Source organism: Lepisma saccharinum, chromosome 17, assembly GCF_977018435.1.
Source record: "Lepisma saccharinum chromosome 17, izLepSacc3.1, whole genome shotgun sequence".
Classification (NCBI taxonomy): Eukaryota; Metazoa; Arthropoda; class Insecta; order Zygentoma; family Lepismatidae; genus Lepisma; species Lepisma saccharinum.
This window is the reverse complement of record NC_139245.1, coordinates 26757951-26776116: the sequence shown is the minus strand read 5'-3', so window position 1 is coordinate 26776116 and position 18166 is coordinate 26757951. Positions and strand designations below refer to the sequence as shown.

General features: G+C 39.0%; 1 protein-coding gene across 4 annotated transcripts in view; it reads right to left on the bottom strand.

The window, feature by feature from the left end:
* Gpo1 (glycerophosphate oxidase 1) overlaps window positions 1-18166 on the bottom strand; it is a 61953-nt gene that overhangs the window by 9942 nt on the left and 33845 nt on the right. For all 4 annotated transcript variants that reach the window (XR_014443592.1, XM_083139203.1, XM_083139202.1 and 1 more), the window contains 6 exons: window positions 15381-15544; window positions 10892-11198; window positions 9691-9884; window positions 8798-8992; window positions 6388-6641; window positions 4734-4892 (listed from right to left, as the gene is read on the bottom strand). Coding sequence is in view for 3 of the 4 variants with exons in the window: in XM_083139203.1 (XP_082995329.1) it covers window positions 4734-4892; window positions 6388-6641; window positions 8798-8992; window positions 9691-9884; window positions 10892-11198; window positions 15381-15544 (1273 nt within the window). In the remaining variant the exon portion in view is untranslated. The remainder of the gene's footprint in view (window positions 1-4733; window positions 4893-6387; window positions 6642-8797; window positions 8993-9690; window positions 9885-10891; window positions 11199-15380; window positions 15545-18166) is intronic.

Sequence of the window (18166 nt, the reverse complement as noted above, 5' to 3'; positions counted from 1 at the left end):
AAACCATTCTGTAGTCCCTGGTGGTATGATATTTTGAAAAATTTTGAAATTTTGCAATTTTGAAAAAAAAAATTTTTTTTAGAAACAATAATTTTACAAACATTTTTTTAGAAACAATAATTTTACACAATTACATTGCAAAATATGTTATAGAGAACTTACAAAAGTCATTCCTTGCACTGGAAAACCATTCTGTAGTCCCTGGTGGTATGATATTTTGAACAATTTTGAAATTTTGAAAAAGAACATTTTTTTAGAAATAATAATTTTACAAAATTACATTGCAAAATATGTTATAGAGAACTTGCAAAAGTCATTCCTTGCACTGGCAAACCATTCTGTAGTCCCTGGTGGTATGATATTTTGAAAAATTTTGAAATTCCCGCACCTAGATCAGTGCTGTTTTGCACTCTGCTCCATGATGTTACGGACGGTGGTACAAATTCTTCATCAGACACTACGCAATCACTGTCACCACTTGAAGTCTCATAAAAACTGTCGCTATTATCGTCACAACTTAATTCACCTTCTGATTCTGAGTCGGCAAATAACAGTTGAGTAACATCATAAGTGTTGACGACTTGACGAAGCCATGTTGTTTACATTCGAATATGCATATAAAACTGACATGTCAGAGCACTCAACGCTCGTAGGTCAAAGAATTCTAAATGGAGGCGTAATTAGCGACATCATACGGATAAAAACAAAACTACAAGTTCAAATAGTTCAAAATACTATCAACAGATGTCAGAAGGCTACTAAAAGTGACGTACTTCGGAAATGCGACACCCGTAGCGAGTGGAAGTATGAACTCGCAATAATGCGACTTCCGCAGAGCAAGGCACCTGGCGTGCTGTGCATAAAAGCGACAGAAACAAGTACATAGAGCAATTTATTGTAATCAATTCCAGCTTACAAAGCAACCACTGGAAAAACTGGACGTGCAAAATCATTCTGTACATATTCAGCCTACAAAACTAACACTTCAATAGAATTCTTCAAATGGAATGCTTGTAACATTAATCCTAAGGAGATTAATATAAGTGCTAGGGGGTAGATTAATTATTCAGTACTCTAGTGATATTAGTTGATGTGAGCATATTGGTTTACCTGTAAAATTATTAATTTTATTGAACCAATATTTCTGTAAATTGGTGAAAAGTTCTACAATTTTGTTATTTTTGTATGACTATAAAAGAATAATTCAAATACCCTGGTTTTGTAAATGTCTAAATATGCATTTTCATTTTCTAATTCAAAACCTATTGCAGTTGCCTTGTTAAAGATAAAGAAAGATTGTGAATGAAACAATCAAGTTCTTTATGGAATTAATATCAGATAGGTATATCAGTTGTTGGTATCAGATTGATTGATTGATTTGGTGTTTTAAGTCCACTTTATGCACAGTAAGGCTAATCCAGACTGGATCTATAGTTTAAAGTGGGATCCGAACCACTATGTGTATTAAATTTATTGACTTTCTTATAAATGTATGCAACATCAAAAATTACAACTAGAATCTTTAATCTTGCAAAAATCTTGTCAATTTTTCTCTAAATTTGCCCAAAAGAAATCAAGTTATCACTTGGAGTATAATTTTGATTTGATATTTAGCATAGCTAAAGCTAGAGAAGTATTTTTCGTATTTGTATTATTTTATATCACTTTTCTGCCGCTTTTGGCTATTCACGATGATAAGGTGATTAGATGATATTGATGACAGGATACTCACAAAGAATGCCCATGCTGGGACCCAAATCTGGGAAATTCAGTGGTAAGATCAAAAGTCAGCCACTTGATGTACCTGGCCACCTAGATGACTAGTAAGGCTCGAGCCAATCTAAGTAATGTGATCCAGGAATTTATTGAGAATTTTTCATTTGAAGGGGTGTGAATTGGGCCTTTGTAAAAAAAATTTAGGGCAGTGTTGAAGAAATTTGGTGGAGAGGGTGTGTGAAAAAATCACACACTGATGTGATGTTACCTGGTAACACTAATCACTTACTTTTACTTTTAATGGAAATTATATGTTTATATCCATAAAAATTATAACAAAATGACGGAATATTGCATTAAAATATAAGATATTTATATATAAATATCATATTGGTAAAATTGTCGATCATTTTACCGATACACCGATAACACTGAGGAACAATGAAATTTGCCGCGACCGGAAAACAACCTATTTCTATGTTTTTTGACTTGCTGAACACGAAAATGATGTTCTTTTTCCTCCACCACGTCTAGTTTTTGAAAAAACACGAAATTGAAGTAAATGTGACAACACTTTTTTTTCGCCATGAGATATACAAGGATTCTTCAAGAGATCACGTGTGGCTGTTTATCCTGCGTAATATGAAGAAAGCATTGCAACGACAACAAAAGGGCAAACATTGTTTTTTATTTTGTTACCCAATATTATGATAAGAGTAGAGAAAAATCTTTGTTAAAGAGGCAAGGTGACTTATTCTACTGTGTCTTTATCAGTTGCGTTCTGTTCGCTGGAAGTGTAGGTTGTGTGTTAGGTTGTGTGCTTCATCGCGATTGTTTTGTGTGGTATTTGAAAATAGTGCAGTGATACCTCGTAACTGTGTAAATTCACCCAATCTGTTTTACTATGTGTGCAGTGAGTTCACGACAAAATCCCAACGAAACTCAATTACACCAATAGTGAAGAAAGCTTACGAGCTATATTTCGGATGCAAAATTGGAGACCAAGATAAAGGGTGGTCTCCTCATGTCTGTTGCAGGAGATGAAACATGATGAGACATTACCTGCTCCAAAGCCACCATTGGAATGGTCTTTGGAAGAGGAAAGATAAACTTCCTCACATGAACTGATATCTTCTCTCGGACATGATCCTGACTTTCAAGAGTCACGGAAGACACGGCATCTTATCACCCAGCCAGAATTAAATGATTTAATACGTGATTTGAACCTTACATAGAAAGAAGCGGAACTGCTGGGTTCAAGACTGCAAGGGTGAAACCTGCTGGAACCAGGGACAAGTATTACATTCAGAAAACGTCAACTAAAATTTTCTTCCATTTTTTTCTATGAATGGGTCCCTGATATACTGCAACAATGTCACTGGATTAATGCAGGAGTTAGGAGAAAACTATAAATCAGGCGAATGGAGGTTGTTCATCGATGCGTCAGAAACTAGCTTGAAGGCGGTCCTTCTGCATAATGGAAATGAGAAACCTTCAGTGCCAGTTGCTCATGCGAGTGAATTGAAGGAAACATATGAAAACATTGCTTTGATTCTCACAAGTGTTAGCTACGACAAACACCAGTGGAAAATCTGTGCTGATCTGAAGGTACTGTGAATTATTTTGGGGATGCAATCAGGTTTCACGAAATTCTGTTGTTTCCTCTGTCTATGGGACAGCAGAGCAAAGGACATGCATTACAAAATTAAACACTGGCCTCCCAGAAAGTGTTGCACACCTGGAGGAAAAAGTGTCTCTCACAAACCTCTTCTCGACGCCAACAATGTGTTACTCCCCCCACTGCACATCAACTTGGGGTTAATGAAGACCTTTGTGAAGGCCATGAACAAAGAAGGAAAAGGGTTTGAGTACTTATGAAGCAAATTTCCTGGCGTAAGCGATGCTGAAATAAAGATGGGATATTTGTTGGCCCTCAAATCTGGGAGGTAATGAACGATCCCAAATTTGAAGAACTGTGAAGTGAATGTGAGAAAGCAGCATGGAGTGCGTTCAAGGGTGTGTGTCGCAATTTCCTTAGCAACCACAGGGCTCACAATTACTCTGAACTTGTAGAACGTATGCTGGCAACATACAAGAAATGAGGTGCAATATGTCTCTCAAGATACACTTTCTGTGTTCCCATTTAGACTTTTCCCCCTCTAATCTGGGTGCAGTGAGTGACGAGCAGGGCGAGCTCTTTCCCCAACAAATCGCAGAAATGGAAAAACGTTATAAAGGCAGATAGTCTCCCAGTTTACTAGCGGATTACTGCTGGAACACAGTCTCAGATGTTCAACACGCCTGCTACAACCGGAAATCATACAGAAATACGTTTTGAAGGTGCGTTACTTTTACTGTTTTCTTTAATCATTACTATTTTACTGCAACTGCAAATTTTAGTGCGTGTCATAACTACATCATTTACAATCATATTTGGTATTCTATGAACCCAATGTATTACTAAAATTCACACTATCACATTAAGGTTTGGAGCAATATGCTATATTTTACCCTTCTTTTAATGTGCGGTGAAAATTTTTCAAAATGGTTCCCGCCAGAAATGGTACGTGATACAGCATTTTTGTTATGATTTTTGAAATCAGCGCACCCGATTTATTAAAGATCACCTATTTTCATGAAGCGGCAAAACAGAAAGTTTTAATTTGTTACTCAGTGTAATCGTACATCAACAAATACTGATAAAATACCAATTAATCTGTCCTATACCTAGGGGAAAAAATGAAGTTATGCAAAACGTAAGAGGATCTATCTTCATGTTCCCACAGAGAAATATGCACTCCCTTCCTTGTATGCACAGTTTTTCCAATCCTCTACAAAATATTAACCAACCTCTTCCTTGCAACGAACCTAGCTAACAGATAAAGATCACACTGAAAAATATGTTCTGGTGTGGCAATCTCAAGTTAAAATAGAAAGATGGAACTTAGAATCCAGCCGTGCACTGAATGTACAGTATGATGCAGACTAAAGCCACTAATTAAATACAATAAACTGACCTTCTTTTCACTCTTACTCCATGACAATTCCTGTCCCAGAATGTCAATGATCATAGGTAGAGCTTCCTGTGCTGCTTGAACATTCAGAAAAGCTAGCCGTAGTCTCCTGGCCAGAACATCAACAGCAGTGCAAGCATACTCTCGTACAGCATATCGCACCTACAACAAAATCAACTTCACTCAGTGTCAAGCTTTAAACCAACAATTTAAAAGTTGAAAATTATATGTATGAACTTCAACTTGACAACTCAATACATTTTGTGTGCAACAAACAATTTTGAAATTAAACAAATAAATAAAAAGATAAACTAAAGTGTTTGTTCTGTGGTAAGAGCAAATTTGATTCTACAACACCAACGATGTAGATGTCCTGGTGGCCATGCATGTTGAGTAGTTGACTCACGATCTTCACACCAAAGGTTCCAGGTTAAAGTTCTGGCCTGGTCATTGGCTGTTTGTGAAAGTCTCTTGACCAATGTCTATTCATCATCATTGTGATAAAATTATAAATAGAACCATAACACAACAACTATCAGATCAACTATTTATACCTATATGTACACAAACGTTCTATAAAAGCCTTAACATAGACACACAAAAATAAAGTTTGCTTGTTAGATCTACTTTGTGCACAGAAACTTATTGGTACTGAATGTATAATTTAAAATAGGATCTGAACTGATGAAATATAATTGTACAAATTGTTCTAGTTGTGTTTGTACAGCACTTCCTGACAAAACCGTATCACGCTGAAGGCGTGACTCGAACACAGGCGTCATAAATCAATATGCTAATCACTTCGCCAAGGGGTCCGGCCAAAGTGCTGGCAGTTAACTTCTTACAAGCAGATTACGCCAGCGACCGTCAGTGGAGTTGTAAAACTCCGCTGACATGGCATTAGGCTGGAAGAATATGAAATAGAGTAAAATCAGCTTTATCCACAAAAAAGCGAGTAACGACAGATCGCTTTATTGATCGGAAGTTCAAATTCTCTTTAAATAGTTCGTGTGAGAATATCTCCCTCTCAGTTGCATTCGGTTTTACCTCCGATGTAGTAATTGCGATAGAGCTCCGTTGTTGTTAAAAAGGAAAGAGTTGTCGTTGGAAAGTTAAAGTTAGAATACCGGGACTACACTAGTGTTAGGAGCACGGGGATTATGCTCCCTAGAACATTTTATTTCAAGATAGGACCTCATCTACTAGGACCAGCGGAGAAGAGCATCTCTACAGGTACGAACATTCCTTTATCATGTCCTTGCCCTGCCTGTCCAGTCAGTAGAAGATTTTTATATTAAATATTGTTAGTGTTCCATCATTTATGTGGGGTGTCACCCCATCACCTTTGTGTCCCTCTTGCTAAGCAAGCGAGTTGCTTCAGGCAGTCATAGCCGTGAGTAACCATCCCTTAAATCTATCTTAGATTTAATACGATACTACTACGTGGTGCTGAACATTATTCAGGAGAATGACTGCACAAAGTTTCCACACAAAATATTTCAAATTAAAGCTTTATATCAATGTGAAAATCAAATCAATCAAATATAAAGTATACCCTTGTCTATAGAATTGGATGATGCATTAACGCTGGAATTTTTAATTTAATTGTTGTTCTACATAAAAATTTACACTAAAGTGGATGCAAACAATTCTGTACCTCAGCATCGATGTATGGGAACTCCTGGTGAAGTTTCTTCCCAATAATTGGCCATCTTTTCCCTGTCATGGAGGCCAGCTTGGCTACCTTGAAGGCCCTGTCACCATACGTGTTGGCCAAGTGCTGCGCCACTTCACACTCAAGACCGAAGTCCTGTACAAGACGGATGTACATGGTGGGTGTCCACTCATGACCTCCTTCCAGTATAAGTCCATCTGTCTGGCAATCTGGGTATGGTGGTTTTAAATTACATGCTATAAAACAAATTACAGGGCATTATGTGCAAGATAGGGAAATTGTCAGGACACCTATTCAAACAGAATTCCAGAAGAAATTATCCAAATCTCTAAGCTAAAAATGCTATACCTTATTCTTAGAAAATTTTCAATTACAGGAATGCATAGTTTTTTTTACAGTATTTAATTGCTACAATATGTATTTTTAATTGAACAATGTTTCTGAAACAAAAATATCCAGGTTCAGATTCAATTACAGACAAACTAATTAGCCTGTAGGTAAAGTAGTTCACCTGTTTAATACAAAAGATCCAAGTCATTTTATTGTAAGTCCCTGGACGTGAACAAAACTACAAGGCAAGGTAGTCACGTTTTCTAGCTCAAGAATACCTACACCTAAATTATAAGAGTAGTGTTCAATATTTTTCTACACAACTTGTAAGCAAGGGTTAAACAGCTATAAAAAATTTAACTGAATGTTGAAGAATGTTTAGTTTGAGCTACCTTCGATGACTTTCAGAAAAAACATGAATTTTTCATGTTTGAATCAAATTGACTGATATTGTCGAAAATCAAGGAATGCCCAGTCAGTAGGTACTCTCTTTTTACAAGTATCAAAGAGAGTGTTTGAAGTCAAAATTATGATTATCACTTTCCAGTTTTTTTGTAGGTGTACTACCAGAGATGCGGTCATACTAAATACTATTGGCAAAGGAAAAATTCTATCATTCTTGCAAACAAGATATGTCATCACAACACCCTAAGAGTTCACACTAATTTTGTCAAACTACGAGGGTAAGTCAAAAATTATCTACACTTTTCACCATAACTTTCTTTAGGTTGGCCACACTGTCCACAGCTCTAGCATGCTGATAAGTGGTACTCTTGTGGTTAGGTGGCCGAGATTTCATATTAATCGCTCTATTTTTCTTTCTTTAGTAACACAGTAAATATGACCGCTCTGCTGGCAGTGTGCACCAATGCAGAACAGAGAACAATGATCCATTTCTCTGCTCCGAAGGTGTGCCAGGGGCTGTTTTTCACCTTAGGCTTTCAGTACAATACGGGGACAATACTCTAATCCGTAGAAGTGTATACGAATGGATCGAGAGGTTTAAAAATGGCCGGACAAGCGGGAGCAGGACGCCCATCAACCTCCACCACTAATGGGAAGATTCAACAAGCTCAAGAGATGATTCTGACGAACAGATGAGTCACAGGGTGGCAGCCGATGAGGTGGCATGCTCTCTGCAAATTTGTCATCAGTGGCATGCCTGAGGGGGGGGGGGGGTTATAACCCCTCCCCTTTGGCCCAGTATTCTTAAACAAAAAGAACATCAATGGCAGGGTAAGATGGCAAAATGAGGACGGACTACTAAAATAAGTGTACATAACCACCTTCCCCTTTCGAAAATTCTGGGCACGCCACTATTAGTCGTGGTTCTGTGTGCGAAATCGTCCACGACAAGCTTCAGATCACTGATCTCTGTTTTCCCTTGGTGCACATTACCAGCAGCACGGCCATGTTTACATGTTATAAAAGAAAGAAAAATGGAGTGAATAATATGAAACCTCGGCCACGTAACCACAAGAGTACCACTTATCAGCATGCGAGAGCTGTGGACAGCGTGGCCAACCTAAAGAAAGTTATGGTGAAAAGTGTAGATAATTTTTACTTACCCTCGTATCATAAATTCCCAATTTTTTTCAGGTATTACCAAATAAATTTCTGTCCATTCTCTTGCTTTAACTCCGTTCACAGTATTTACTTTTTTGAGTGAAAATATGAAACCAAAGGGTCCAGTCAGAAGAACATCATATTTTTAGTATTTCTTTTTTACTTACAAATGTCTGTTCCATCAAATTTGGGTTTAAAATTATTATGAAAAATTTATATTCAGTGTGGTTACAACAACCATATATAATATTTTATGGCTTTTCCTAGTTCTTTTATTCTTTTTACGAAATGCCTTGACCTTTCTTTTTCACTGACTTCTACAGGTTTTCCAGAACACTGGAATCCTGATCCTGAATCCAGTACTCAAATCAAGCAAGTAAACATAAATTACTCACACAATGTTTCAATTGTATCAAAGATTTGTCCTAGTGAATCAAATAATTATTTTGAATTATATTAAAACAAAGTGTAAGATATGCATCTCTTTCTTTCTTACCATTAATTGCAGTGTCAATAGTCTCCTGAGCCATGGCTCTGTAAGTAGTCCACTTCCCTCCTGCGATTGTGACCAGGTGACTACCACTGACATGGATGATGTGATTCCTAGCTAAAGACTGAGTATCAGCTTTGTTGGGGTCGGATACTAAAGGCCTAATACCACTCCAAGCTGATAAAACATCACCTCTTCGTACTGGAAAACAAAGATTTGTTACTGAAGTATTTTCAAACTCTACAGAATCTTGTGTTCTTACAAATTAAATTTTGATAAATTGCGAAAACAGTCACGGTAAATTGGAAATGGACCAATATGAATTGTTTGCTAATAAAATACTGATATAAAAATTATTGATACAGACAGCCAATAATTTACCAATCTGATATAAATGCTCAATGAAGAATATGAACATTCACATCTTTAATTAATACATGTAACTTACAAAAAGGAACAGAATATTTAGAGATTTACTTTACAGGTCCAGGATATATATTTATATTCATTTCAAAAATAACAAAATTGGCAGAATTCTGCACTAAATTACAGGCTCCTTATAGATATACCAGATCAGTAAAATTACTTGCAATTGGATGAGTGATGATATTGATGATGAGACAGTCACAAAGAACACCTATGTCAAGGCTGGGTGAATGAATTGAGATTGATTGATTGATTTGGTGTTTTAAGTCCACTTTATCCACAGTAAGGCTAATCGGGACTGGACCTACAGTGCAAAGTGGGATTCAAACCACTCTGTGCCTCCACCGGGACTTGAACACTGGGTGAATGAAAGATGTTGCAAAAAATTCATTAACAATAATATGTTATTACATTGATATGACATAATAATAATGAGCTTTCAAAAAAAAATAAGGAATTATTCATGAACTTACCTTCAACATCGGTGTTCAGGTAATTTTGGACTTCCTCCAGGATAAACTGAATTTCATCTTCAGTGGGTGATGGATGGTGTGTCACTTCACATGGAGAATCTGTTGTGCCTGCAATTGTATGCTTTTCCCAGGGCAGGAAGAAAATAACTCTTCCATCTGATGTGGCTGGATCCAGAAGACCCATTTGTTCGGGGCTAAAGGAAGGGAATTCTCATGTAACACATGCAGTGCAAAACACAATTACAAACCGTGAAGCAAAAACAAACACACTTCGCCTCCCCACTACATTAGTCTTTGGAAGTATTTTCTTTACTGTAACTCAATTATTTTTACCAAGTAACAAGTAATGAACATACGTCACTTCTTTTTTCTTTTTTCCTCAGGAGGGAATTTTGGATCTCTTTGAATTATCTTAAAAGTGCGGAGTTATAATTTAATAACAAGGAATGCAATTTTTGGTGGTCATTAGTGTAAAGGTAAGAGCAAGTGATTTTTTTCACTTTCTTTCAGAGGTATTTCTGGATTTAACACAATATTTCAAACCGTCCTTACCCAGGACATTAAGTCTGAGAAGAAAAAGAAGAGATTTTTTTTTAAGTATGTCAAACCAAACATCAGAATTTCTTTATAAAATTCAATTTAAAAATATTATTTCCTTCTTCAAATTGAATATGATTATTTTAATAAATACATCAATTTCTAAAGGACAAATTACATTAATATAGTTGAACAGCTGTTTTCTTATAATTTCAAGTGTGACCGCCTATCCATCCTCGTAGCACTACTTGCAGCTGGAGAATCGCAGGGGACCAACTTCCTTACTGAGATTTTTACCTTTCAGGCTTAAACCACATACGCTTACTCATGCCAAATGTTAAAAACAAGTCCGGGGTTAGTAATTTCAGGTTTTTATTAACCTTTCACATGCAAACATCCTTGAAATTTATTAGAAAACAATCCGATTGACATGCATCACAAAAAATGTACAACCACGGATTCAATTAAGCTAAGCCACAGAATATCTCCACACTGCTATTACTCTGTTTTATACAATGCGATTGCCAATATGGCTTTTCTTTACATCGCTGTCAAAGTTGTAATTTGTACAGCATTATTTTTTTCTTATACAACATTTTCGACTTGAGAACTTATGATCTGTCATACAAGGTTTACAAAACTTTTCAAAACAGAATCACCTTACCTGTAATAGCCAGGAAGAACTACGTGTACTCCCGAGCTTGGGCAGCATATTTCCTTAACGGAAGGTTCATCCATCTTCCGTATTGAGTCCGTGAAAGGACCAGTAGCATTGATTACACATTTGGAGCGAACGTCCCACTCTTTTCCTGTTAGTTCATCCCTCATCCGTGCACCGCAAACCACCCACCTTCCATCCTCGCGTGTCTCTTTTAGCAAGTTAACTACACTCACATGATTTGCTACTGTTGCCCCATGTCTTGTAGCAGATAGGGCTATTGCTAAGTTCATCCTGGCATCATTGTGTTGTCCTTGAATAAGAAGAGGGGACACATGCATCAATTTTGTTGCTAATCTACACGAGAGGTTGATACTGAGCCTCCCATACTGCATGAAACTCCTCTTGTACTTACACTGTGCAAGAATTCTTACAGCCTGATTAACTATTGGTGCCAAGGATGAGAAGGCAACAACAGTGGAATAGACACCAAAATCTCTCCAAGCACCTACCAACCTACCTATCAACACATGCACACAAAGGTTTTCCTCTTAGTGCATTAATAAAATGCATTGTGTGTGATGGCATCTATTTTATATGCTTATTGACTATTACAGGTACATTCAATTTAATTTTTGTTTCATTAGCCTAATCCATATTTTAATGAAATTCAGAAATTTTAGAAAAACCTTACCAGCACAAACTCTGAAAAGTAAAGCCATGTTAATCACCTATTCATGTAACTGATTGATGTGGTTTAGTGTCTCATTGCTTGTCTGCTAACTGCTATGATGATGAAGGGACAATCACAAACACAAATGGACGACACAACATACACCCTACACAGGGGAATCTCCTGACTGTTGGTCCAGCGTCAGAGTCTTGTTAGCCTGAAAGAATGCAGCCTAGGATTTACTATGTAGAAGAAAGAGAGGTTGACAATCGTGTGCCTCCAGCAAAGTTCGTTTCTTACGGCATATCTAGTCACGCAATGACACACACAGAACACACAAATTTAAATTAATAAGTTTTGACAGAAATTAATAACATTTCTTAAATAACTTTCTTGCCTCTAGAAAAATGCTGAAGTAAAGTAAAGAAAAGTAAAGTGTTCCCCTGTACATAGCACCACGCCATGAAGGCATATAGGGGGTGTGGGGTAACTGAAAAATGCTGAACTAGGTTTTATTTATATCTAAGTCCTATGCTAGTTAATTAAAACATGTCCATCTCAGAATGCAACCTTTAGAGGACATTATCCAATTATTCTTGTTCCAACACAACGTTTCTCTCTTCTTCAGGTGAACAAATGTCATTTTGTCACCCAGTGATGGGGGTCAAACTTACGACATGACCTGTGATTTTACTACAAATACAGTACCCTAACCAACTACTCCGTCAGGCACCTTGACCATATGGTCTAAAGGTGTCATGCTTTGGACTCCAGCTATGGGACGCATGCAGTTTCGAGTCTCCTGGGGGAAGCGTAACAACTTTTCTTCTGAGATTTCCACATGTGTACGGGACTGGTGGACACCCACTACTGTTAGGAAACTGGGATGCTACGAATAAGTAGCATAACCCTGTCACGTAACACAGAAACTTACGACGACGACTGGGGGTTTGTTGTGCTGACCACATGTCACCCCGTAACTGTTTGGATGATCTCCGAGCTTGGCAGGTGGAATAGGGCTGGCAGGCTGTAGGTAGGCCCGGCCCTCACAGTTTGTTGCACCATGGGTTATTAACAGGGACGTCGTTAAGGGGGGGCATGCGGGGGCACTGGCCCCGGTAAACGTCCACGTGGCCCTGGGAAACTGTTCTGTATTTGCTGGAAAATTTACTTTGATGACAAATATTGCAAAATAATTCTTCAGTAAATTTTTCTTGCAGTTTGAAACACTTCTTCAATTTTCAGTAGCACGAACCCAAGCAAGGAATTTTTTCCTATTTCCCTGTTTCTTGCTGGCTGAACACAAACAGATGTATTGGGAGGGGATGCAGTTAATGGTTTTGTGGTCCGCCCCGGTCAGGGAAGTCTGAGACCTATTGAAAATGCACTTTTCCTCCCTGCTTCACACCAGATCCAGGATCCCCCAAAACCGCACTTTCCCTTCATCTGGCCCTGCACTGGCACCATGGGCGCCAAAAGGACGACACAAACAGGAAGATTTAGCTACGGGTGGCTAGAACTTTCTGTGTTAATTATTTTATAGTTCAGAAAAGATATCCCCATGCGTTTCAAATTCCAAGAACAGAATTCTATTGCTTGTCCCTTTTTCGGCGTGGGAATGAATGACGTAGGAGTTTTTCTCACATGCACTAAACCCTCCTGCTAATGACCTGACCTGCAAAGGAGGGAAAGGCCACTTTCTGAAAATTCGGAGAAACATCGAAGCGGTCGGTTCATCTGTTGATTTGGTGGACAGTTGATATCTGTCAGATAGTTTGAAGTAGGATTTGTGGTCCGAGCAGTGTAAATTTCTGTAAACGTGAGAAGATAGCATCACAAAGTGTTTATGATCTCGCTTTCCTACATCGCGAGTAAAATGTCGAATGAGAAGCTGCCACATAGTCTTCCTCTGGAAACAATGGATCAGGATCGACTGATCGACCAAATATCCAACATATTGGCATTCTAAAAGAGAGTCTGATTACCTCACAAGATCCTGGGTTCGACTCCCAGGGTGGTTGATCTCATGTATTATGAAGAATAAACCACGTTTCAATTAAGGAAGGAAACTAGGTAAGTAACAGTTGTTTTTACAGCCGTCTGCATGCTCTATAAGTATTATATTACAAAATTTGTATATCTTTCTGACTTTCTGTGATTTTTCTTCATTTAGCCTCCACCTGCAAATGCGGGGCTAGGTTGGCTAGACATACAAATATAATAAATCCCTAGTCATACAGCGAATAATTGTTATATAATATAATCATGAGTTATGGAGAACCAAATAACTTATCAAGCATTTTCTGTTTCTATTTGTTGTGCAGTGGTTAACAAGGTGCATTACGATGCCAGGGATTCTTGTTCGAATTCCGGACTGGGCTTAACGCGGTCGCCTTGAACTAAGAGATACCGCATTCGATTCCAGTATGAACTGTATACATGAGATGCCTAGCTTGAACTCATTACGCACAAATTTCATATTTGCACTGGTGTCAATACTTGTAAACCTGGTTGCAGCACTTTATATCTAAAACCACGGAAAAGCGTTTTATCTAGTTCTCAATTTTCTTCCAGCAAATTTACAAATCTAAAGACTAATAACATTGTTCTTGGTGTATCAGCCATTAAGCTAATGAGTTCATTCTGTATTTAGTCTCCCGAATAATGGCTGTGGATTTCGCGAGAGTATATCCGTAGACTGTTGGGAGCTACAAAAGAAAATGATGTTCCTTTCCAATTTATTGATTTATTGAGTTGGTGTTATAAGTCCACTTTATACACAGTAAGGCTAATCGGGACTGGTTCTACAGTGTAAAGTGGGATCTGAACCACTATGAGCATCCACCGGGTATCGAACCTGGAACCCCTTGATTACAAAGCGACGATGCTACCATGCGCCACCGAGGAGGCCCTTGCTCCCTTACTTTCCAAGACTATATATATATACACACACACATACATATATAATGTATGTATACAGTATAGGCCTATATGGTGAATAAATAGTTTGTTAATTTATAATAGTTTGATAGAAAAAATCTTACGTTTGGGCCCCCCCAAACTGATCTACCTAGCTACGTCCCTGGTTATTAACCAACTACTCTACGCTGTTGGACCTACAGTCCAGACAATGGATAATGTCTAATTACATTGCATGCTAATGGTACTAAAATGTTGAGAACATATCCATTTGACTGAATGTGGTACAACCAAAAAAGTTTAATTACAAAGTGTATGTGAACCTTGAAGGAAGCAAGCAAGTTCTTGCAAGTGTCAACCATTAATGATTAAAATACCACCATCAAAGACATATTACAATGAAATGTGTTGTTTCTGTTCATGTTCAATCATAACACTGGAACATGATGCAAATCACGGCTCCCTATTGGCAAATTATTTCAGGAATGATACATGTTTTCTTCTCTTACTTTGGGCCTCCCCGATGGTGCAGTGGTAGCGTCACCGCCTTGTAATCAAGGGGTCCCAGGTTCAATACCTGGTGGAGGCACATAGTGGTTCGGATCCCACTTTAAACTGTAGGTCCAGTCCCGATTAGCCTTACTGTGCATAAAGTGGACTTCAAACACCAAATCAACCAACCAATTTTTTCTTACTTTGTTCTTCAGCTACTTCTGGCTAATTGCAACAATGAGGATAAATGATGATTAGATGTAATCGAATACAATCCAAGAAATAGTAGGACTCTACTTCCAAATATGTTCATGACACGACTGTGATAAACACTCAAACTGATAAATATTTCCAACATTACAACTGAGAATAACATATTCATGCAGAAGAAATACAAACACTAATACAAACCATCATAGTAAACTAGAGCACCACAAAGTTTATCTTTTCTCAACATTGGAAACAATTCTAAGGCATTGTCTTTGGAAAGGAAGTATGAACTTTTAACACATTTTGATCCAGCTACAAGATCGTACACCTTGATTCCTACCCAATAGTATGGTATTTGCCACCACCTGAAAGTAGAAGAATTGGAATATACCCACACTGTTAATTACGAAAGATCAGTTTCATGTAAAGAAACAGCAAGAAAACAAAAATCAATACTTTGAAGCAGCTAAAAAAAAACTAGTATAAAATACTTATAAAATTTACACTAAGTCATTTTTTCATACAGCATAATGGCAGAGGTTGAAGTTCTTATTTGGAGATTTGTTATATATATGTAAGTCAAAAAAAGAGCTTGAAGGAAAAAGTGCATAAAAGGAATATTGATACATTATTTCTTTGGCAGAGATATTTCATTTGTCATTAGAGTCTGCTACATCGAATATTTTAATGTACATTAAAAAAATATATAAGAGGGCTACTAAAACTGGTATGAGTAACTGGCAAATTTTTCATATTTGTACAATATTTGACAATGCAAGAGACACTGAACAGAATTAATATATATATATATATATATATATATATAATGGATAAAAGCAAGGAGGGCCAAAAGGGCTAAGTAAAAATCAAATAAGGTAAAAGGAAACACTCACCGGACAGTAGGAAAATTCAAAATTTTCGCTAATTTATAGCATCATCTGTGTGAGAAGAAACAGAAGACGGAACCGGAAGTTGGGGTCCTGCAGAGTTGCCAGGTCCCCATTGAAGAAGAAGCGGTGCGTAGAACGAAAAAAACACTGTTTCGTCACCAGGCTCGTCGTAAACTGTGAGTGTGTAGGATGAGTTGGGAGGGAGGGCAGGAGGGTGGGTGAGGGTTGGGCATTACTGGGTGGCCTTGTTCAGGCCAGGTGGAGTGGTTGCACTCATGGCCGATATATAGGCCCTCTCCCATCTTTTGCGAACAGAGGTGTTGGCTGGTTGGGGTAGGAGGTGGATGATCGCTACCCGGAAGCAGTCGTTGAAACTGATGTTGTGGTGGTTGGTGTGGACGGCGACAGTGAAGTCCAGGTTGTGGGTGGAGGAGCGGTGGTTATTGATGCGGAGGTTGAGGGCCGTTGATGTTTCCCCCAGGTAAAAATCACCACAGATGTTGCAGGTGAGGATGTAGATAAGGTTTGAGGCATGGCAGGTCCCTTTGGGATGGAGGGTAAATTTGCCAGTGGCCGTGTGCACCTGGAGGGTGTGAGAAGTGATGAGGATGGGGCAGGTCTTGCACCTGGGTCGGTTGCATTTATGGGCAGGGGGGTGTTGGATGTGTGGTGAAGGAGTGTTGTGGACCAGGATGTTTTGGAGGTTAGGGGGGGCGTTTGAAAACCACCCTGGGTTTGTCGGGAAATATGTTTTTGGTTTCAGGATCACTGTGGAGGATTGGGAGAAGAGAGTGCAGTGTGTGCCTGATTTTGTTGAGGTGGGGATGATATTGGGTGATGAGTGCAGGTGGGTTGGTGGCAGCAGGTTTCTTGGTGGTAGTGGTATGTGAGGCAGCTCGTGATATTTGCTTGGTGACCAGGATGGAGGGATATCCACGGTTAACCAGGGCCTGGTGTAGGCGGAGGTTATAATTCTGGCGGGAGGTGGGTGAAGTGTTCAGGCGCTGTCCCCTGAGGGCCAGAGAGAATGGAATTGCTTTCTTGGTGTGGAACGGGTGGGAGCTGGAGAAGTGTAGGTATTGCATGTGGTTGGTGGGTTTTATGTGGATGGAGGTAGTCAGGTGTCCTCCCTCGATGTGCACGTCCACATCCAGGAAGGTGATCTGGTTGGGGGAGTGTGTCCAGGTGAATTTTAGGGAACAGAAGTGGTTAAGTTGGTCCAGGAAGGCTGACAAGGATGGTTCTCCATGTGTCCAGAGCATGAAGATGTCGTCGATGAAGCGGAGCCAGAGGAGGGGTTGGAGGGGTTGGGTAGGCAAAAACTCTTGCTCAAGTTGGCCCATGAAGAGGTTTGCATAGGATGGGGCCATTCTGGTACCCATGGCTGTACCTCAGATCTGTAGGAAATTTTGGTTTTCAAAGGTGAAGTTGTTACAAGTGAGGACAAGGTGGGCTAGGTGGGTCAGGAAGTTGGTGCTGGGGTTGTGAGGTTTGGGTCTGCTATTGAGATAGAATTCTATGGAGCGGAGGCCATGTCCGGTGAGTGTTTCCTTTTACCTTATTTGATTTTTACTTAGCCCTTTTGGCCCTCCTTGCTTTTATCCATTATTATCCACTTTTGGTATGAATCCTTTCACGTATAACTCCTATCAACTGAACCGCCTGCGATCTCTTATTGTTTCCTACACCAAAGCTACGTCCCATGCACGCTTCCTGCACTCATGTTTGATATTAGGCCTAACACCCAAAAGCCTCACACCCAAACTGCCGTTTTCCGCCATGCCCCCAAGCATAAAACCCACGATTTTCCCACTAGCGAGAAATTTCGCTATTGAACTGACCCACGCCATGTACCGATCCCAGCTAAATCGCGCCCGAGAACTGTCCATTTCTATTCAATCCCTTACCAAAATCCTGTTGCTGACCCCAGGTAACCACCATCACAAAATAGACTCCTTCTGGCACACAGCCCATTCCATTGCCAGTGATCTTAACACTAAACACCTCCAAAAACTCTCCAATCTCTGCCGTCAAGCTTTTCAGACTGGCTGCACCCTTCCCCTTCCACTGCCGCCCAATTTCAGTCCCACACCAACA